The sequence below is a fragment of the Lithobates pipiens genome, unplaced genomic scaffold (genome assembly GCF_037356315.1).
Source record: "Lithobates pipiens isolate NorthernLeopardFrog02 unplaced genomic scaffold, aLitPip1_a1.2 Scaffold_18, whole genome shotgun sequence".
Taxonomy (NCBI): Eukaryota; Metazoa; Chordata; class Amphibia; order Anura; family Ranidae; genus Lithobates; species Lithobates pipiens.
The window spans coordinates 80,135,023-80,159,155 of record NW_027507758.1 but is presented as its reverse complement, the minus strand read 5'-3'; the positions used below and the strand labels follow the sequence as shown (position 1 = coordinate 80,159,155).

General features: G+C 43.0%; 1 protein-coding gene across 1 annotated transcript in view; it reads right to left on the bottom strand.

Annotated features, from left to right (window-relative positions):
• The window catches only part of DNAH14 (dynein axonemal heavy chain 14), a 418,175-nt gene that overhangs the window by 148,982 nt on the left and 245,060 nt on the right, over nt 1–24,133 (bottom strand). The window contains exons 42-47 of the mRNA XM_077485830.1: nt 22,383–22,497; nt 21,201–21,430; nt 17,411–17,527; nt 2,431–2,571; nt 2,027–2,159; nt 330–409 (exon numbers count right to left, since the gene is read on the bottom strand). Coding sequence (XP_077341956.1) covers nt 330–409; nt 2,027–2,159; nt 2,431–2,571; nt 17,411–17,527; nt 21,201–21,430; nt 22,383–22,497 — 816 coding nt within the window. The remainder of the gene's footprint in view (nt 1–329; nt 410–2,026; nt 2,160–2,430; nt 2,572–17,410; nt 17,528–21,200; nt 21,431–22,382; nt 22,498–24,133) is intronic.

The window sequence follows — 24,133 nt, the reverse complement described above, 5'->3', positions numbered from 1 at the left end:
GCACTGAAAGTGCACTTACAAGTGCAGTCACTGTAAATCTAAAGGGTAGATCTGAAATAAGGGGAAGCTCTGCTGATTTTATCATCCAATCATGTGCAAGCTAAAATGCAGTTTTTTTTATTTTCCTTGCATGTCCCCCTCGGATCTACAGCGACTGCACTTCCAAGTGCACTTTCAGTGCTATTTAAAGTGCACTTTGCAGTTGTAGTTTGCACTTGTAATGCAAAGTGGATTTTCCTTTCGTAAATAACCCCCATTGCCTGGATGTGATTGTAGACATTTGTAGAACACATGGTCAGCTGACATCCAAAGTCTGTATGGGGCTTTACCTGTGCCTTCAGCAAAAAATCCAGTCTCTTCTTCAACTCCAGAAATGGATCCTGTTATAGATGTAATATTCTGCAAAAGGCTATAAACACACAGTATAACCAGTTATGTTTTGTGAGCCAATGTATACAGGTATAAAAAAGGGTAAGGAGACAGAGACCTTTCCTCCTGCTTGAAGCAGACTGGTGACTTAATGTCAGTCTCTCAATTGGGAAAAGTACAGGCTTATGAAAAATAATACAGCTGCTATATATTGTGACAGGAATGTATTCATGCAGATTCAGTTTGCTGATATGTCTGGTTCACTGCAGCAATGATGTGCTGTAACCTATAACAATGTATCAGAAATAATCATTCTGGAACACCCATGTCAGTGAAATAACTTTGCTAGTTAGTTATATATTTCCTATGGGTTACTACACTGAAAGAAAAATAAATAGCATTCTGTTCATCAGATAATAGCCTTGTGTATATAGGTAATCCTATAATCAGTGGAAAGCTTTCTTACTTTGCGGTGCTGGGGTTCTAGGCTCAATTCCCAATAAATAAATGACTCATGTCAATATGTTATGCCTGTGTCTATGTGGGGTACCGCTGGGTGCTCAAGCTGCTGCACACTATCCAGAAAACATATTCACAGATTAAAGCTGGACTTCAGTAAACTCAGATTTACTTCAAAAGACAAACTACTGTATTATCTGAACACAGTCTAGTTTCAGTATCTGTTTTCTAACTAAAGCTGGCCATACATGGATCGAAGTTCATCAGGAACCGGATGAATTTCAATTTGTGTATGGACGTTCCAGTTTATGAGAAGTTGATCCATTGACAGATTTTTCATGTACCAGCTTGTTGGTATATTTTGGGTCAATCAGCGTATGCAGCCAATCGGCTGCAGCGCTGATCAGTGTATTCTGACGGTGGGGGAGTCCCGAATGTGTAGATGGGTAAATTGGTTAAATTTTTTTGTTCAACCAGAAAACTGAGCCTTGTACAGCCAGCTTAAGACCTTCAGGGCAGAAGTTTCCAGCAATGACAATCAGTCGCTATTACTTCTGACTGGTCTTGTTCCTGCCACCTTGAAGGACATAAGTGCTGCTTGTAGCTTGTGATCTCCCTGTTTTTTCTCTGCCCATACACACCCATAGGATGGACATGGGCACCTAAAATGACCCTCCTTCCAGCAGCCAATTTGGGGAAAATGCAAAGAGGTCAGTATCGGTAGGTAAATCCAATGTGTTACGGGGGCTCACAATTCCCTTTCATCGGGACCTGTGCTGGTGGTGATAGAAGGAAACACTGGAAAATGAGAACAAAGAAACAAAGATCAGAATGATGATGGTGCAGACACCAGACTATAACCGCCAGAATAAGCCCTGATGAAAGGGGAAACTGTGAGCCCCCAAAATGCACTGGATTTACCAACTGATCTTTCATCTAGATCCAGATTAATAAACCGGATTAATTATAGACTTGTGGCACTCTTATCCTTCACACTGTTATTGGATTGCTTCGGGGACTTATAGGGTTACCTCCTATGATTGGAGACTACACCAGATCATACTTACTTTTGAGTCTACTACTCCATTAACACCCATTCTGTAATGTGCTAAGGAAAAAGAGTGCTGTCTAAATGACCTAAATATGAAACTAGTTGCTGTGTTTTACACTCATAAGTGCTGGGAAGTCAGAGTAATACCTGATTGTCCTGGAATCACTGAACAGGAAGACGTCCCCCAGCACAGTCCCAGGCTTTACAGACAGTCCGCCAGGTTTCTGGAGTTTATTTAACATGTTGTGTATTAAGGTGGATTTCCCAACTCCTGAATCACCTAGAAATGTAAAATAAACCAGGTAACACAAGAGCATCCCAAAAAGGATATAGATCAGGGATATGCAATTAGCGGACCTCCAGCTGTTGCAAAACTACAAGTCCCATCATGCCTCTGCCTCTAGGTGTCATGGTTGTGGCTGTCAGAGTCTTGCTATGCCTCATGTGACTTGTAGTTCTGCAACAGCTGAAGGTCCACTAATTGCATATCCATGATATAGATGGATACTGATATAAATTAATCCACAGATACTCAGGTGTCAGGAGCTCACCTGTGAAGAGGACCGGCTGCTTGGCTATCAAGAGAAGGTTGCTTAGGAAGGAATACCTCACACTGTCCACAGTAGAGATGAAGCGTTGGACAATGCCATCTCTGTCCTTTAAAGGGTTAAGCTCTGAGAAGAGTAAGGTTTCTACAAAGACAAAAGAGGGCAAACAGGTTTGAGGTTGATCACACACAGAAGTATCAAAAATAAAATATATACCCACATATACTGCAACATTTCCTAAATTGTACTTTTTTTTTACCATATGAGCAAAAGGGAACATTCCTGAAGCAAAACTACAGCCAAAATAGCAAGATAAAAATGAATCGCCCAAGTAAAGATAATGTAAATGTACTATGCATTCGCCTGTTGTGAATGTTGAATTGAATTGAAAATGTTGTGAATGTGTTCCGTCAATATAGAGATTTCCCTGGCAACATTTTTTTTTCTGTCGCTAGATGTCCTTAGTCGCATTCAATCCACTTCTTCTGAGCCCAAGTTTTTCTGGACCCAACCTCAGCCTGTGACTGGACAGTGAAAGGAGAAGCAGCACAGTGATGAGTTCATCTCTCTGTCACTTTGCTTGCTCCTCCTATCAGCATGCTTATTGTCAGCACATGAACTGACTGGCTCCTTGTGCCGTTTGTTCCTCTCATGCTCCAGTCCTGCTGTACAGGTCAAATTCAGGTACTTAATATTTATTTAATTTTTTTTAAAGATGCATTAATGATTACAGAGCTGCATTAATCTCTGCCTTTTACATCTGCTTAGAGATCAGCTTTAAAAGAAAAGTATAATGTATTTTCAGTTAACATTTTGAGTTATTACTGCAGACTAGTCTAGGCAAAAAAAGCATATCTCTGCAATACATGCACATTTCTCCATGTTTTATCCTCTTTAAAATGCTGAAGCACTGAAAAATAACTGTTCATCAAATCCAGTGAGATTTTAACTTTTATTACACCCCTGTTTCTGCCACACTTAAATCCTATTCCAATCACTGCCATGTTTACAGTTTATGGACTACAGAAAACCTCTTACTTTTGTTACGGAGTTGAGGAAAGTGAGAAGTGTTCCGTAGTCCCGTGGGGGCAGAATTCAGGCAGGACTAATTGAATAACATTACTTGGGATTTCAGTGCAGCAGAGACCGAGAGTCCTCAGCTTAAACAGAAAGTTATTTACTCATGGCAGTATTGGCAGGATCAACATTTATTTTTTATGTACTTACAAAAAAGAAAATACACAGGGAAGTAAGAATGTATTGCAGAGATGTACTACATACAGTAACTCACAAAAGTGAGTAGTAAATCCCTCACATTTTTGTAAATATTTTATTATATCTTTTCATGTGACAACAGTGAAGAAATTACACTTTGCTACATGTAAAGTAGTAAGTGTACAGCTTGTATAACAGTGTAAATTTGCTGTCCCCTCAAAATAACTCAACACACAGCCATTAATGTCTAAACCACTGGCAACAAAAGTGAGTACACCCCTAAGTGAAAATGTCCAAATTGGGCCCAAAGTGTCAATATTTTTTGTGGCCACCATTATTTTCCAGCACTGCTTTAATGCTCTTGGGCATGGAGTTCACTAAAGCTTCACAGGTTGCCACTGAAGTCCTCTTCCACTCCTCCATGACGACATCACAGAGCTGGTGGATATTAGAGACCTTACGTCCTCCACCTTATGTTTGAGGATGTGCCAGAGATGTTCAATAGGGTTTAGGTCTGGAGACATGCTTGGCCAGTCCATCACTTTACCCTCAACTTTACCCTCAACTTTTTTAGCAAGGCAGCGGTCATCTTGGAGGTGTGTTTGGGGTCGTTATCATCTGGGAATACTGCCCTGGGGCCCAGTGTGCTTCAAGCTGTCACAGTACATGTTGGCATCCTTGGTTCACTCAAAGAACTTTAGCTCCCCAGTGCTGGAGGCACTCATGCAGCCCCAGACCATGACACTCCCACCACCATGATTGACTGTAAGCAAGACACACCTGTCTTTGTACTCAACTGGTTGCGGCCACACACGCTTGACACCATCTGAACCAAAAACATTTATCTTGGTCTCATCAGACCGCAGGACATGGTTCCAGTAATCTATGTCCTTAGTCTGCTTGTCTTCAGCAAACTATTTGCAGGCTTTCTTGTGCATCATCTTTAGAAGAGGCTTTCTTCTGGGAATACAGCCATGCAGACCAATTTGATGCAGCGTGCAACGTGTGGTCTGAGCACCGACAGGCTGACCCCCCCACCCCTTCAATCTCTGCAGCAATGCTGGCAGTACTCATATGTCTATTTTCCAAAGACAACCTCTGGATATGACCCTGAGCACGTGTACTTAACTTCTTTGGTCGACCATGGTGAGGCCTGTTCTAAGTGGAACCTGTCCTGTTAAATCGCTTTATGGTCTTGGCCACTGTGCTGCAGCTCAGTTTCAGGGTCTTGGCAATCTTTGCCATGAGGTGTTATGTTGAACTTCCAGTGACCAGTAAGAGAGTGAGAGTGATAACACCAAATTTAACACACCTGCTCCCCGTTCACACCTGAGACCTTGTAACACTAATGAGTAACATGACATCGGGGAGGGAAAATGGCTGATTGGACCCAATTTGGACATTTTCACTTAGGGGTGTACTCACTTTTGTTGGCAGCAGTTTAGACATTAATGTCCGTGTTGAGCTATTTTGAGGAGACAGCAAATTTACACTGTTATACAAGCTGTACACTCACTACTTTACATTGTAACAAAGTGTAATTTCTTCAGTGTTGTCACATGAAAAGATACAATAAAATATTTGCAAAAATGTGAGGGGTGTACTCACTTTTGTGAGATACTGTATGTTTTTTTTTTTTTTGGTCCAGGCCTACAGTTTTAACAAAGTGTAGATGAGCCACTAGAAGGTTTTTTGTTTTTTTTAAATGAACTAGGTGGATGCAGCATCAGTCTGATGCTGCATCTGTCCCCCAACGGCTCTAAGACTGAGAACTGAGACTGCTGATCGCTGAGTTCTCAGTGTTCCATGAGCAGAGAGCTGGGGACCACTGCTCTCTGCCCCCCCCCCCTTTCACTGGAGCGCTGGGCCATGAAGGGGATGGGAGGCTCTCTGTGGCTCACTAAGAGACTGAGTCGGTGTCCCTCCAGGCATCTGGGTGGATCCCAACCATATGGTCGTGATTTTTCCCCAGCCTGGCCGACATCAAGCTTCAGCCCGCTGTGCTGTCTGCGGAAATCGGGTCACAGGAGTGCAGAATGAACTGTACTCCTGTGATCCACAGGAGACGTATAGCCAAACAAGCTTTGGCTGTACTTCCCCTTTAAGTTACTACAATGACTAAGTTCTTACTAAATGTTGAGATAAGATAGGTTGATGATTGGTCAGCAGACATTGTTATATGGAGCAGTAAAGTACAACTATATTGTAGTGCTGCAAAACAGAAAGCAGAGCTTGACAAGGTAATAATCAAATATTAACATACTGTTATAAAACAAAAAAAAATTGAGCAGCCTGTAGATTTCCTGAAAGTTCTGGTTATGAGGAGAAGTACACCTGCTCTCACTCGGCACTTTTAGCAAAAAGTATGTTTTTGGAAAAACAATGGATGAACATTCACATGTTCCGCATACAGTCTGCAATACAAGTGAATGGCTGTATGCAGCATGTGTAGCACTTCAGGCATAGCAAAGTGCCAGGAGACTTATGTTATGCATTAAAAAATGTCTATTTTAGTTCTGAATGTGTACTGTATTCCACTTTTCTATCCTGTATTTTGGAAGATTCACTAAAACTTTTTGTAAAGCAAAAATGCCTATTTTAGTCCATGTACATGAACCCTTAAAGCAGAGCTCCACCCAAAATTTGGCACTTTTTTGTGGGGGGGTGCAGGAACCTGGTTTTGACAGATCCTCATCCCACTTCCAGGTAAGATCGCCAATCTACAACATACCCAGCCCATCCTCCTTTCCTCCATTGTCTTCTGGGACCTGTGTGTCCCAGAAGACAGTGAGACCATTCAGAAAGTACAGAACGACTTGCGTATTTGCAGTAGGAAACCAACTGAAACCTGAAAGCTTTACTGGCGCTTTCCCTTACTTGCAATGCCGATGCCTGCACTCAAAGCCGATGGATGAATTGGATTTGGGTGCCAACATTGCAGGACCCCTGGACAGGTAACTGTCCTTATAATAAAAGTCAGCAGCTACAGTATTTGTAGCTGCTGACTTTTAATTTTTATTTTCAGACGAGCTCCGCTTTAAAGTTGCTCAGCATTTTTTTGTGACATTTAAATGGTGCATTTGGATCAAGCTGATCCAAACAAACTATTTACTTCACTAATAGATGCAGCAGCTGTGTGCACTGTATAAAATGTATGTAGTATCAACCACAAACAGTATACACAGCTCTGTGCTCCGGCAGCAGCATGGGGACCAGAGGCGTACCTAGGGTCTCCAGCGCCCTTGGCGAGAATCTGTATCGGCGACCCCCCCCCCTCCCTGATTTTGGTCCCAATGTGATTCGAATTCAGCCATACAGTCAGTATGGCTGAATTTGCATCACACAGACATCGCATGTGATTTTCACTGCAGTGTGGTGCAAATCACATGCAATTTCGGACATTGCATATATGTGAACCAGCACTAAATGTACATTAGTTTATGCATCATTACATATGTTTTTTTACATTTGATGTTACTACCAGAGTCTCACTGTCATGAAGGTGTAAATTCAAATACAATTGTCAGTTCAGTTGTGACCTACCTACCTAACTTCACGGCAGTGTATAGTGTAGTGGTCCCTTCCCTTCCTACAACAGTACTGGCCTACCCAATTCCTAAACTGACCTACCTGATTCCTACATTGGCCACTACTCTACACTGTATTGGGCAGTGTGCAATGTGCAGTGTGTAGTGGACAGTGGTCAGTGGGGTGTGTAGAGGGTAGTGTAGAGGTCAGTGTAGTGGCCCACTGACCACTACACTACACACTGACTACTATACACTGACCACTACACACCCCACTGACCACTACACACTGACCACTACACACCCCACTACACTGACCACTAGACACCCCACTACACTGCCCACTGACCACTAGACACCCCACTACACTGACCACTACACTACACACTGACCACTACACACCCCACTGACCACTACACACTGACCACTACACTGCCCACTGACCACTATGCACCCCAGTGCCCACTACACACCCCACTACACTGCCCACTAGACACCCCACTACACTGCCCACTACACTACACACTGACCACTACACACCCCACTGACCACTCCACACTGACCACTATGCACCCCACTGACCACTATGCACCCCACTACACTGCCCACTACACACCCCACTGACCACTATACACTGACTACTATACAGACCACTACACACCCCACTGACCACTACACACCCCTCTACACTGACCACTAGACACCCCACTACACTGCCCACTGACCACTAGACACCCCACTACACTGCCCACTGACCACTACACTACACACTGACCACTACACACCCCACTGACCACTACACTGCCCACTACCCTATACACTGACCCCTACACACTGACCTACACTGAACAATGACCCCTACACACTGACCACTACACTGACACCCTCCGCTCCGCCATCTCCCCCCCCCCCACGCTCTTCTTCTTCTCTCCCTGCCCGGAGGGTGCGCTGCACAGTTCAAGAGCCAGGGGGAGCCGGCCCGTGCCTGGGAGAATGAGAACAGCTGGGGCCAATCGGCTTGCAGTGCGAGATGAGGCCCTGCCCAGCCAGCGCTGCCAAACAACTAGACACGGCTGCCTTAAAACGGTGACAGGGAGGTGTGGTGGGCCCGGGGGGGAATAGGAGGGACTACACGTGCTGGAAGTGAGTGAAAGGGTGGCGGAGGGTGTAGGACCCTGCCAATTTGCACCCCCCTCGTCCTGCGCCCCCGGCGGGTGCCGGTTTCGCCAACCCCTTGGTACGTCCCTGATGGGGACTTCCCATCCCACTCTTGGAACACAGTCAGGTCAGACTGAGCACTGGCTCAGCCATTCACAGGAAGCTTTGTATTCTACGAATTAATACAAAACTTCCTTAAATTAAAGAGGAATTAAACTTCCTCTGCTAACATTTACCTACAGGTAAGCCTATAATAAGGCTTACCTATAGGTAGTGTAAATATCTCCTAAAGTTGCACAGTTTAGGAGATATTTACATTACATGCAGCCAGTGACATCACTGGCACATGCACTCTGAAGGACCGTCCATGGGTGCTGCTCCTTCCAAGCCCTGTGCCGTGAACGGCGACTCCTGCGCGCATGTGCGGGAGGGACGTCACCACGGCTCCAGCTAATCACAGAGCTGGAGCCCGCAAACCCGGAAGCAAGATGGGTCAAAATGGATGTGGCTACAGCGCTGACATTGCGGCATTGGAACAGATTAGTTTTCAGGTAAGTTTCACATAATGTGCTAGTATGCGATGCATACTATTACATTATGACTTTAACTTGCAGGCTGAAAAAAAAAAAAAATGCCCAGCGGTATACAACTGCTTTAACTAAGGTGGAAATTGTGAGGCCATCCGCCGTCCTCTCCAGGAAGTCCCCATCTCACTGCCAAAAAACACAGTGCTGTATTCTGTATGTAGCTGAGTTTATACAGTTTATACGATGCACACAGCTGCTGCATGATTTAGCGAATGAAACCTCTTGTTTGGTACCAAACAAATGGCCACTGCCCCCACCTATAACTGACCTTCACAGCAAGGAGCACATGGAAGGGCAATCCATACAAAACAAAACCAGAGAAAATTACCAGCCCAACTCTCCAAACCAGCTTGCTACCAACCAAATTATTCTGTCTAACATTTTGCGTTAAAAACAGGTGTTTAGTTAGCACACAATTGCAAATACATGCGTAAGCTGCAGAGCCACGCCCAGGCACCCCAATATTTCTGCAGTCCTAAGTCTCCGCAGTGGCAATTTGTTTGTTACTGATGTTATACTGGTGAGGGGACACACTTGACACCTTTGCTGCCATTGTGCGATGTGCTGGGTGTCCAGTGTGCCCCTGTGCCTTTAAGGAGGGGTGGGCTACCTCTGGCTCACCTGCCCTCTTCCTTTCCATTATAATGCATGTGCTTTCACTGCGGAGATGCTCAAAAATTTACAAGAGTTAGGACTGCAGAAATATTGGGGTGCCTTGGAGAGGCTCTGCATTTTATGCATGTATTTGCAAATGTGTGCTAACTAAACCCTTTTTAATGCAAACTGTTAGACAGGATAATTTGTTTGGTAGCAGACTGATTGGTGAGTTGAGCTGGGAATTTTCTCTGGTTTTGTTTTGAAATAGTTTGTTTGGACCAGCTTGAAGATTAGCTTTAATCTTTCCTCCTTATATTAAATAAAATGTCCTTTTTGTTGCTGTCCCTAACCCCATCATAGAGATTTCCCATTACTTCCTGCCTTTCCTGTCTCACATTAAAAATTTGACAGAGCCTTTTATCCTTCCCTACTCTATCCAAAGCAAAAGTGATAACTTTAAAAATAAAACTGACCCGGCCAAAACCATTTGTCTCCAGTTGGGGGAAACATCTCATTTTAGGTGCACAAGCTGTTTAAAAATTCTAGGATAAGTAAATATTGTCAAATCACAAGTAGTATGTTACTTGAATCTTGGTATGATTTGTGTATTGCTTCCAGATCTGTGAAGTGATTCACCATGAAACCTTACCTCCGTGCATGAGCTTCTTGTAATAAAGACCTTTCACTGCTGCCCTCGCCTTCTGCTGAGTGACTGGTCTTGTCTCAGCCTCTCCTTTATCTTTCTGCAGGCCCCACCCACAGCTCTGCTCTCTGGACAATTTATGTGCAGCACAGTGATTATGTCACTGCTACTTTTACATGTGAGCTACCAAACCCCCCACCCCCAGATGGAGCCGTTGAGTTTTAGGTTCTTTCCCAAGCAGTGCAGAAGCAGCCAGGCAGACAGTAACAGTCCATTCACTCTGGTCCAGAAATCAGTCTAGGGAAGGTCTTTTCAAAGTTTGTTGCTAAATAACTTGTAACTCAGGAGGACATTGGGGTATGGAATACACCAAAACGCCAAAGCACAAATCTTGCAGCAGACACTTTCTCTAGGTGATAACAACACAGTCTTTCACTCCCAGCTGTGAATCAAGAGCATGAGTAGGACATTTAAGTAGACTGGAACAGTCTAAGTTACCTGTCGCTGATGACCACAGGATAGTTTGGTGCAGATATTAGGAGCAGACTGAAACAGTCTAAGTTCTTGCAGGTGAAGACCACAAGATTGAAACCACACTAGGCAAACTGGAGCCATTTGTAACTTCCACAGCTGGGGACCATAGATAAACTGCAGCGCAGGAGATCGGGCTCTACTCACAAATCCCAGTAGAAGCAAGTTCATGGGCTCCATCCAGGGGATGGCATAGTTCAACATCCAGGCAGGAAGGCCCCAGGGCTTAGCAGCCCGTGAAGCACATGGTCCCACTTCTTTAAGGGGAAGAACAAGTCCATGGGCTCAATCCAGGAAAAGGAGTAGTCCGGCACCCAGGCAAGAAGGCCTAAGGGCTTAGCAGCCCCTGAAGCGCATGGTCCCCCTTCTTCTAGGGGAATAACAAGTTTGAACAGGTTCCAGCCTATTTACCCCCTATCTGACCACCTACTGGCATCCCTCCCCTGGGAGTGGCCGGAGGGTAGTAAATATTCAGGTGAGAGATTTAAATGTCCCTTCCTGAACTCTGGAAGGTTCTTAACAGAGACTGGGGGAAATAATGGATCTCACCATATGGGAAATCACAAACAGACCCAAACAGACAACAACTGCTCCACTAATTAATAATGAGCCAAAAAAAAACTACATTTATCTAACATCCCAGCAACCTAACTAGGCGGGTGCTACATCTGGTAAGCTCAGGGTTTGCAAAGGTTTTCGGTGCACACAAAGTGTATTTATATGCTCTGTGACCACTGAGGAATATATTTAAATGTACATTTTTGTGCCTGGAGATGAGCTTTAATTGCAAAGAAAATATAAAACGTTAAATGTATGGGAGACAAAACTGTACTGCCCTCCACTCCCAATGATAAATGATGTCTATTCTACAAATAACACCTATATAAATATGTAAACAAGTGACCCCTGTTGGCAGGGGATAAGTGATAAATGAGCTCTGATGAAATGCACTGTCAGCACAATGGTAAAAAGTAACATTTACACTGAATAAAAAAGAAGACAGGCTATTTTTAGCAAGTGACACCAACAAACGATGCCATGATGTACTGAGAGAGGATGCTGTCAGCTCTGATGATCATCTCTATTGTACGGGCCTGCAGAAATACCTCCAGCTATAGAGGATGGGTTGCAGAAGGTTAACCTCTCTTACCGATCTATAAATGATTATGGGATAATGCACACCTTAAGGATAATGTGGAATAAGTTCAGCTGTTCTTGTAAACCTGGGTGTAGAAGGAGGAAAGTGCAAAAAGTCCCTGATGAAGGGGGGTCATTTGAACCCTTAATACATGTTGACTTTTTGATACAACAAGAGTCTAAATAAAATTAAATCTGGCCTTTCTAAAATATGACTTTGGCACTTTCGTCCTTGTATAACCAGTCTATACTTGAGTAAAGACCTAAACTCTCACCACCAGTCCTGAAGGAGCTTTCTAACGGTAATGAACCCCTTCACGCTGCTGAAGTTCTGAATAAAAACACCTACTACTTCAAAGTTGGCCATTAAAAAGAAAAATTATTTATTTTGTTCAGCCTGTGGCCAGAACACAACAAATCGAATAGATTCCTCCATCCAAGCTAACAGCACGGATGGACAAATTATCCCTGTTGGCTATTGTATACTGACAGCCAGGAGGTCTGGCAGAATACCCAATAGTCCATTACTCAACTGACTTTTGTGGAGCTGGCACGGCCATCCACCTCCTCTGTATTGGTCAAAATTCTAACAGAGTAGGGCCAGCTTAAAGTACAACTAAAGGCAAAACTTTTTTTTCGTTTTGGAGTGCAGAGAGATTAGAACCCCTGTCAGGTTTTTATGGTTGTTAGGGAGATTCACCTTCTTTGTTTGTCCTGGTTATGAAAGTGAACGTAAAAGTAAATGAAAATCCTAAATTTTGGGTTGTCCCCAGAAAAGTAATATTGGGGAAATCTTCTACCGGGGACACTAGTTTTGGTGACCGGGGGGCCCCCAAAGAATTCCCTTTTATCAGGGATTTCCTCTCACTTCGTGATTGGATATGGGACAGGAAATGAAGGGAAATCTCCACAATGGGACACAGATGGCAAAAAAAACCCTGCCAGGGGTTATAACCCTCCCTTGCTCTATCCAAAATTTAAAAAAAAGTTTTGCCTATAGTTCAACTTTAAGAGATCCATTGCCTCACAACTGTCTTATAATTTCCAGCAATAAAAATTCATGACTGAGGTCTAGCCCATTCACAATCTATCCAAACTAAAAGTAAACTAAAAGAAAAGTTTTGCCTTTTGCATTTTAACTCTAGAAAAATGATGCTACATTTGGCATATATGTCCACTAAAAGTATTAAAATAGCATCCATAATTGCAGTACTCACCTCTTCTCTAGTGCTGCACCCTACAGTATTTTAGTTAAAGATGTCCTCGGTCTTTCAGCCTGAGTGATGACAAGGCAGAGGGCATACTGTGTGTGCTGGGTGTCCTAGGCCTGCTCACTCAAGGTGCCTTGTAATACTCACCTTTAAGGTCTGTTCACACCTATGTGGTGCATTTTTGTTGTGTTGCATTTTAGGTTAGCTTTAAATGTGTTTTTGGGTGCTTTAACTTTGAACTCTATAGAAGGTATGTTTTAATGAAAAAGCATCAAAGATTAATGCACCACACTTAAAACACATAAAATGCAAAGGTGGGAATGGGGCCTTAACTTGGAGCTGCACCCCACCCCACAGTACTTTTTTTTTTGCCACAAGATGTCATCAGACTTCTGTTTGAATGACACCCAGGGTCATTCAACCTCGAAGACTGTGGACGCACTGGGGTTGATTTATTAAAGGCAGTTGCACTCTGCAAGTGCAGTTGCTCCAGAGCTTAGTAAATGAGCAGAAGCTCTGCTGACTTCTGTCATCCAATCATATGCAAACAAACATTTTTTTTAAAATTTACCTTGCACATGATTGGGTATTCTTTGCGAAGTGAAGCTTTACTTCATTTACTAAGCTCTGGAGCAACTGCACTTCGCAATGTTCACATTATATTTACCTTTTCGTAAATCAACCCCAGAGTAAGTGCATGAGACTACCCCCTTTCCCTGCATACCACCACAGCTCTGTGCGCTCACAGTGTGCCACCAATGCAAGTCTTCAGGTCAGCACTGCTCCCTGCGTTATCACTGCTAGAGAAATTCACCTTAAAAAGTGAGCATATTAAAATATATAACATACACTCAAGGGGGGAGGAAGAGCCTCCAGGGAGGGAGGAGGGGTGTCAAGGGAGGAAGCACAGAGTGGGGCTGTGGGGCTTTAATTAAATATTCAGCAAGAGCAATTTTTATTGAAATATTGAGTCTCCCAAGCAGTTCTCCGACACAACATCCAAGCAAAAAGACGAAGATTACCAATTCAAAATCCGACAATTAAATTCAGCAAAACGAAAACACGACCGAATGGAAATAGAAAGCGCAAGCATTCATTCGGTGATTAATGTGTTCTGTCTGGCATAATATTTGTCTTCAAGCGGATGGCCTTTTACAATGTGAAAAATTACAGCAGAGAGAATGAAGAAAACAAAAGAATAGAATTGGACGCAACAAAAACTTCATAATCGAAAAGTAGAAGACACACAGCGAGGGCATCACAAAACAGCCCTTTTATTCGGTGCTATAAATATTTTTTAATCCTTCAGGCCATCAGGGCATTTTATTGCCTCTGTATGCTAAAGAAGTATAATGCAAATAGTACAGATATAGAGCTGGAGGCTGTGCAAACACAGAGGTATGGTAAACGAGTAAGATAAATGCCCAGAGCCACAAAACAACAACCAGGTGTAAAACGTAAGATCAGCAACCTCATTGTGGTAAAAAAAATTAGAATAAAAAAAAAAAACAAGGAAAATTCATAAAGGAAATTTAACCAAATAGGAAAGGAACATCAAGTTTAAATAAACTATATGAAGGGAAGGAGCTTTGATAGAAGTTATGGGAATGCTCAAAAAAAATTTAATTAGTCAGGAATATAGTAGAACTCCATCTAAAAAGGTAAACAAATAGTTTACAAAGAATCAAAGTATACTATATAACCAAAACTGAGAGGGCACCTGACCACCACACCTACTATGTGGACACCCCTCTAATTGATTGCATTTCAATAGTGGGGAAGGCCCTTTTTTGTACCACCATGACTGTGCCTTTGTGTACACAGTAGCTCCATATCAACATGTGGTTTGATGAGATTAGTGTGGAGGGACTCAAGTGGCCTGCACAGAGCCCTTACCTCAGCCCTACTGAACACCTTTGGGATTTGGAACACCAATTGTGAGCCAGATCTTTTAATCCAAGATATCTTACTCCTTCCATAACACTGTAATGTTTATTCTTATCTGTAATGTTGAAATGTTTCTTCTCTTTGTACCCTCCAATTTAAAAACAATAAAATACTAGGAAATAAAAAAGAAAACTAATGCAGCATCACATGTAATTCTGGCCATACACTATATGAAAAATCGTTCAAACTCGTTTTTGAATAACAAACACTCGGCTGAGAGAGCAAACAATTTTGCCATCATGTAATGACCGAATTTTGATCGATAATGAATCAGTTTTTCATTTGTTTTGTCACATATGCCTATTGCAAGCAGTTTGGGAGAAAAACACATTATCTTTTCAATTTATCGTTCATTTGGCAGAATTTTTCAACCTGCTCATTTGATTTTTTTCAGCTCTGAAAAGTTAAAAATGATTTTCTATCTGTGCTCATTAACTGGACAAAAAAGGAAAGAACAGTCCAAATGACAGATTTTCAAACGATTTTACAGCTAGTGTACAGCCAACATAAGAATTGGTAAGCTGCAATATACTAAAGATATAGTTTTATGTTTATACCGCTTTAACTCCGTTAACCCTAATCAGCCCTAATTGCCTCCTCTCCATTCATCTCAGAGTTTTTTCTCTTTTGCAAAATTTTTTTTTAAACCATTAATATTTTAATGGGGCTTGAAAAAAATGTGCAGAGTTAACATAAAAAAAAGCCTTTTTTGTAAATCTCTTTGTAATTCTTTGTACCACAAACATAAAAGTAGTTACAAAAATGGCAAGAATATATTATATATATATTATTATTATACAGGATTTACATAGCGCCAACAGCTCAGCGCTGTACAACATGAGGGCAGACAGTACACTTACAATACAAATCAATACAGGAGGGATCAGAGGGCCCTGCTCGTTAGAGCTTACAATCTAGAAGAGAGGGCCAAGTGGAAACAAAAGGTAATAACTGTGGTGGGTGAGCTGATGGAGAAAATGAAAAAACAGTTGTTAGGTGTGGATAGGGTAGGCTTCTCTGAAGAGAAGGGTTTTCAGGGATCGTCTAAAAACGAATATAGTAGGAGATAAGGGGATAGATTGGGGTAGGGCATGCCATAGGATTGGAGAGACTTTGGAAAAGTCCTGGAGGCGAGCATGGGAGGAGGTGACAAGAGAGCTAGAGAGCAGAAGGTCTTGGTAATATATGTATGCATGTATATATATATATATATATATATATATATATGACTTTGTGATCTTAAAGAGGAAGTAAACCCTGATGAGTTTACTTCCTCTTTGATTCCCTGCAAAGGTAAAGCATAATGGACTACTATGCATTGCATAGTCCATTATGTGTCACTTACCTGACACAGGAGCCAGCAAAGTCACCGCTGTCCCCTGTAGTCCGGAGCATCCATCTTCTCGGTGGGTCTCGCTGCTCTGCCGCTGTCATTTGGCGAAGCCGCGATGACGTCACTCCCGTGCATGTGCACGGGAGCCGCCACTCGCGGCATATCGCCGTTGACAGCGGCACGCTCAGTGCGCCTGCACGCCGCTGTCTGCGGCGCATGCGCCGTAGACAGCGGTGCCTGTCTTTCGGCAAATATCTCCTAAATCGTGTAGGTTTAGGAGATATTTCTGGGACCTACAGGTAAGCCTTAATCTAGGCTTACCTGTAGGTCAAAGTGGTTTTAAGGGTTTACAACCACTTTAAAGTAGAAATAAAGGCAATTTTTTATGCCATCTGTGTCCCATAGGGGAGATTTCCCTTTGCTTCCTGTCCCATAACCAAAACAGGAGGTGAGAAGAAATCTCCCCAGCATGAGGAAATACCTGGATTGTCATCTGCTGATTAGAGCTAAAGTGACCATGAGCTTATAGTAGAAGGTGGAATGTCAGGACCCAATGGTGTAAAGACTTGGCCAGCTGGAAGCAGCGATGTAGGTCCATATGCGGTACGGATCTAGCAGCGAAAGGGTTAATACAGTTGGAAAAGGAAATGTTATAAAGTTGAAGTTATACTCTGTGCTGTGTGTGGACTCATCCCTGCATTCAGCTGTGGTTATAAGAGACTGGAGTTTGGAGTGTATATGATGATTCATGCGTTTATGACCTTCTTTAAACAAAGAGGTCATTATATTCTGGTACGTTCCTTGTGCTTATAGAGGTGGTGGAATCACTTGTTGACAGAAGATGGCTGTGTCATTTTTTATATAATCAGCACGAGGTGTGACATGTATAGAAGATCTGTGCATGTCGAACTGTTGTGCAACACAGAATCACTTTTTGAAACATGTTGCATTTGTTTGGACTTTTGTAATATGAATGATACTATATTTTCACATTTACAGCATATATTAACTATATAATGACTCTAACTTCCATTTAGATAAAACAGACAGGGACAAGCTGCATACCCCATTAGCATCAAGTGCAGGAGAAACATTACCTTTCTGGATTAAAGATTCTGTAGATGGAACTAAATTGTGCCAAGGCACAAAGTTGCCAGTTTTTAGATCCACGAAATAACTGAAGATTGAACTCTCTCCCAGTGGTATCTGAACTCCTAAAAAATAAAATAAAAAATGTCCGCTTTACAAGTGTACCGTAAGTTCTGTAAGCTCATTTTGATAACAAAAAGTGTGAAAGGATATCTAAAGCCAAGAACAAAAATGTAATATATTACGACTTACCAGTCCTTTAGATGTGGCAGCTGCGTGTGTTTTTTTTTTCCAGTTAAGAACATTTTTATTGTTTTCACATAAATGCAGTGACATTTTCACTTCCCGTGAGCTTACCAGGAGACATAAATCAATCTTATTTTCCTTCTGTAAACTTCAATGTTCTCATCCCCATGTAATGGAGATGAACAAAGGCATGCCTATCATCCTGTCCTAGAGGGTCAACCATGGTTCTCTCCATAGATATGGTGCAGGAGTGAACATGGTCACCATAGGACAGGAAGTGTGTCATTCACAGTATCCCTAGGTGAAAATAAAGGATCTGATGCATGAGAAAAACAAAAGCAGCCACCACAGCTAAGAATGAATAAGTTACATGCCTCTGACCAGTAGGTAGAGGGACAGCAATTCAACCAGGATAAAGAAATAGGCACACCTACTCCCCACACGTGACGAACTGCATGTCGATAGATTACAAATAACTGTTTTTATTGTATCTGGATTTTATTGTAAATCATCTAATCGATAGGGAGACAAAAAACAATCAGATATTTGGAGTGAGAACTTCATCTTCAGGCAGAAAGCAACCCCTTTATCAATGATATGATCTTTTAAATTAAAGGACTGTAACAAAGTATTATTTAGTAATTATGTATGCACTAGAAACATCAAAGGCAGCTATTATTTCTGATGAAAATGGTAGTTGTCTGGCTCTTATGCTGGTAAATGGCTTAAAACTAAATTTTGGAGTCCCTGACCTGAAACAGAAAGGCAGATTAGGAAAGTCAGAAGTTCTTGTAATTGTCCTGAGTTACTGAATCAATGTTTTAAGGCTAGAGGGATAAGGATGAGAGCCAGGCATCAGATGCCTAAAGAGTGCTGGGTCAGAACTGCCCGCCTTAGGCCCCTTTCACACATGCGGACCATTCAGTTTTTTCAGGCGGCCCTGAACGGACGCTCCGTGCATCTCTATGGAGCGATGGATGTCAGCGGTGACATGTTCGCTGACATCCGATCCGATCTGCTAAATCCAGATGGATTGTGGTCCTATTTTCCATCCATCTGGCGGATCAGATCGGATGAAAATGGACAGGTGGTCCGTTTTCATTTGATCTCCTCAGAGGAGAGCGGAGATCTGACAGGTCTGTCTCTGCACAGTGAGCAGAGACGGACCTGTCATCTGCCGGCTCAGTGGGGATCAACGCATCGATCCCTGCTAAGCAAGCGGTATCCGTATAATGGATCCACATGTGTGAAAGGGACCTTGTGACTCTTATTCCCCGCACACACGATCAGACTATCCGGCGGACAAACTGACGGAAAGTCCGCTGGACTTTCCGAACGAACGGACCTGCCCACACACGACTGGAATTTAGACCGCCGGACTATGGCGGGAGTCCGCCGTACTTTTGAAATGAACGGACTTGCCCACACACGGAGAAAAGTCCGTTCATTTTGAACGCGGCTCCAGGTAGCTGGGACTAGCGAAGGAAGTCAATGTAGCTGCCTTCGGCAGTGAGATTGACACGTCGCTGGCGCCGTCACCTGGTATGGATTTAAAGGGGAAGCCCTATGCTGAAAAAACGGCGTGGGGGTCCCCCCCAAGATACATATAAGACCCTTATCCGAGCACGCAGCCCGGCCAATAAGGAAAGGCTGCAAAAGCACCTTGTCCCCATGTTGATGAGGACAAGAGCCTCTTCCCGATAACCCTGGCCGTTGGTTGTCGGGGTCTGCGGGTGGGAGGCTTATCGGAATCAGGGAGCCCCCTTTAATAAGGGGGCTCCCAGATACCGGCCCCCCCACCCTATGTGAATGAGTATGGGGTACAATGTACCCCTACCCATTCACCTGTGAATTTTTTTTAAATAAAACACAACACACAAGGGTTTAAAATAATTTATTGCACAGCTCCGGAGGTCTTCTTCCGTCTTGGGGGGTCTTCTCGCCGGACTCCTCCGCTATCTTCTGCTAGCTCTTTTACTAGTGGAGGAGCCCGGCTTTCTTCTTTGTCGCCGCCCAGGGGTCTTCTTCCGACTTCGGGGGTCTTGTCCCCCTCTTCGGTTTTTCTTGCCGGGCCTCCGCTTTCTTAGTTTAGCTCTCTCCTGACCAGCCGGGCTGCGTGCTCGGATAAGGGTCTTATATGGACTTTGGGGGGACCCCCACGCCGTTTTTTCAGCGTAGGGCTTCCCCTTTAAGTCCATACCAGGTGACGGGGCCAGCGACGTGTCAACCTCGCCACCATAGGCGGCGACATTGACTTCCTTCGCTAGTCCCGGTTACCTGGAGCCGCGTTCAAAATGAACGGACTTTCCTCCGTGTGCGGGAAAGTCTGTTCATTTCAAAAGCACTGCAGACTAGCACACACACGGCCGGATTGTCCGCTGGACTGCGTCAATTTTTGAGTCAAAACGACTTTCTAAGTCCGCCGGACTTTTGGCGTAAAAAAGTCCGTCGGAGCCCACACACGGGCGGATTGTCCGGCGCACTCTGGTCCACCGGATAGTCTGATCGTGTGTACGCGGCATTAGGAAAAGTTTCCTTTAAAGGTGTCAGGACATAGATAAATGTCATCTGGTAGCTGCAGTTCTATTCAGATGACAATCAGGCAGAGATTGAGGTGGAAATATCCTCAAGACACATTCGCTGTAGAGAAAATCTGAGAGTGGAGAGAGAAATGGGTCACTGCAAGTCCTTAGGATTCATATTGCTATGAATTATATCTGCTATGAAGAACGGTAAATTTACATATTGGACAGCTGGTTGCAAACTGTCTCATTTGGACAAAAATGCAAGTGAATGCAGACAACAATTCTATTTAAAGCTTATCTAAACCCAAGGGCAAAAATGTAATATATTGCAGCTAATAATGTGAGTGAGAGTGAGCGTGAATCCAAAGTTCTGAGTTACCACCAGAACAGGAACACAAGGGAAATCCTCCAATGGGGACATTTGATCCCATGAAAACTGTCTAAGCCCCTGTACACACGGTCAGAGATTTCGACAACCAAATCCGTCGGATTTTGTCCGTCAGATTTTGTCCGTCGGATCTTGTCCGTCGGATCTTGTCCGAAACTGTTGCATACACACGGTCAGACTAGGTTGTCGGAAAATCCGATCATTCAGAACGTGATGACGTAATTTCGTTACGATGGGACTACATTCAGGCTAGTAGCCAATAGCTTTGATGTAGGAATTTGATCTGAGCATGCGTGGCACTTGGTCCGATCAAAATGCTCTACACATGATCGGATTAGGTCCGACCGGCCCAGTTGGTCGGGAAATATTTCCAACATGTTGGAAAATTGGGTCCGATGGAGATTCGGACGGAATCAGTCTGATGCATACCACACACAGTCGGATTATCCGACGACACGGTCCGATAAGACGCATTCCGACGGATTCTCCGACCGTGTGTACGCGGCATTAAAGGCCCTATCCCTCCCATTGCATTGATCATGTAGGCAACATGGAGTTCTGGTTAGGGTAATAAAAGGAATGGGAGAATTGCGTTATTGTAATTGATACTAATAACAAATAATTTGAGTGATTTCTTACCACGGGCTTGTTCTCCTTCAAACAAATCATGAACGAAATTGCTGAAGTCATATGTCACGTTGACCAGGAGCTCATCTCTAGCCTTTAATCCGATCAGAGAATCTCCTTCCTGCTCATCTTCACGGGTTAGAACTCCTCCGAATGCCCATGTGTATGAAAATATGTACAACTTCCCCAGCATAGGAATTAACTTCTCTGGGTGCTTCTCTAAAAACCATTTGAGTTCTTCTCTACAGATGAAGGTAAAAATGAAGAGAAATAAGAAAGCAGACATTGCTGACCTTAAAAAAATGCTAATTTCCTGGCTGCGTCTGGATTAAATGGCTAATAAAATTTGTCTAATGATCATGTAGGGACGGAGGAAAGGAGAGGAAATTGGCTATTGCAAATGTACCACATTAATATTATTTACCACTACAAACTACACTTCTTTTGTATATGTAGGGGAGGGAAAAAGTGGGGATTACCCAGGGGTCCAAGACTGGCAAAGAAAATCAAACCTCTAGCTGTTTTTTTTTTGGAGCTTTCACATCAAGCAATTACCACGGCACGCCTTAAAGTAAATCCATCCAATAATGGGATCAAACCTCAAACCTATGCTTTGCATGAACCCTTCATGCCACAGTACAGGTTTCCATTTTTGTACATATTACATTCATTTTCACAAACACTATTGAAGAGCTTGACATAAATCATACCTATAATTACTAACCATACAGCATCCCTTAAGACATGCAGCAGCCCTTGCCAGTATCATCAGTATCCTGGGCTTTACTGAAGTGGACCTGAACTCAAAAAATTATGGTCTGCTACTTTATAGAGAACATCTAGAGATGTTAATCATGAGAAGAGACAGCGCAATATGCATAGTGTAGTATGACTTATTAAAACCAATGAAAGTTACTAACAAGGGTAAGCCTAGTGGCACATGGAACCAATAGGTGTAGAGGCTGCATCACATGAAAAGTCCTGGAGCACAGGATAGATGAGAGCTGATGCATAATGTCCAGATTGTTGTGAAATCGGCCGGCAGAATGTGAGTGTGTACTCACATCTTGCTGGCCAATTTCACAGTGGTTCCAGAGGCAGCAAAAAAAAACTGACATTTTAGCTTTAAATACACGAAGCATGCAGTAAGTTTGCTTGTATATCTTTAAATATATGTATCTATTGTTTTCTAACCTTTTTCGTAGGCCTTCACTCAGGCTCGGTGAGTATGATGATCTAGTATTGGTGGAGGAGTGCGTTTCACGAGTGTTTGGTAAAGAACTGAGCTTCTCCTTCAATTCATCTGTCGCTGTAATGGAAAAATATCAGTGGTCAAATATTGGGCTCTTCACCAAATCATACTAATTTCAGTGCCATTTTAAAAAGCACCTGTACTGTGCTAAAAAAAGCAAGTAGTAAAAGTAGAATTCAAAAGACTAAACCCCTGTGTTACCTATAGGCTGCTCTTTTCTGCATTACCTCAATAATTTCTCAATCAAATGACTACTTTATAAATTATGAATATATCTAGGGCAGCACCAGCATAATGGTCAAAATCAGATTACAAGCAAGATTTCTCTATAACTACTTATTCAATTTTAATTATGTACAAAGGGAAAAATATAAAGGACTATGGGAAACATTCTTGATGAGTATGCCCTTAAATAAGATGGCAACACTGAATTGTAACATGGATGTTTAGGCACAATCAGGAATAGTACATAACTGATGACAATTATTAGACGTACACGCTGACTGTGGGACGTCAGTGTGCATGTGCGGCATGGACACGCAGCATGTTGTGTACTCGTAGTGATGGCATCATGGCATCGGTAAAGGTACCCTTATAAATAGAGGGAGTTTCTTTGAATGGCCACCATTATACATGTGAATTTTTGTTTCGCTCTTCATATACGCTTCACTATTTTAGTCCTGACAAAGCCTATTAAGGCAAACCTGTTGAGTTTTAGGTACTTTGAATAGTACTAGCACTTTTTTTTTGTTATTTGAGAGTACAGGGTAAGTTGTGACTTTTATAGAACAGATGGAGTAATAAATAAAAAAATAGATAATAAGGGTAGGTCTCTGTACACTACAGGAACCCTATGGACAGGGAGGATTGGCTCCACCTGACCTGTTCAAATATTTTGTTGCAGGGCAGATGGTGTTTGCCCGGCGTTGGCTGGTAATAGATGACGGTGATGAAGCAACAGTACTTGAGGCTGCTCTTATGGGGGATCCTACGACAGTCTTTACTATTTAGTGCACAGGGGACCACAGGTGTTGGTGCCTTTGATTGGCTCCATGCGTGCTACTATCCACGCGTGGGACAAGGCAAAGGTGCTAATGCTCTCTGAAACAGAGGTATGGTCGCCAGACACTCTATTATGGTTCAATCCTAGATTATTTTAATGAAATTCCAGACCCAATAATATGGGCATCAAACAATCGAAGAACATAGTGGGGGAGGACACTGCTCACTTTTGATCAATTAAAGGCTAGGCACGACCTCTCAAACTGGTACTTTTTCCGTTAACTACAGCTGCGGCACGCATTTGTCACACAGTCTGGTGCAGGCACAGTGGAACTTCAAACTTCACCCCTGGAATGGCTACTCTGTGACGAATCTGTGCAAAAGATACTGTCAGAAGCTTATAAGGAGCTATTCATCTAAAGGCCTCAGTCACTCAGCAAATGTAGAGATAAATGGAGCTCACTAGTCCCCAATTTTTAGAGGGATGACTGGGACCATATGTTGGGACCATCCATTCTGGGTCCTGGTATTGGCTCGTGATCGGTATATTCAATTTAAGATACATCATAGGGTATACAATACTCCAGCAAGAATAGCCAGTATATATGGTTCGGATGATGCAACTTGCTGACGTTTGTACTGCCACCAGGGTGGATTTTGATCATATATTCTGGCATTGTCAGCCAATACA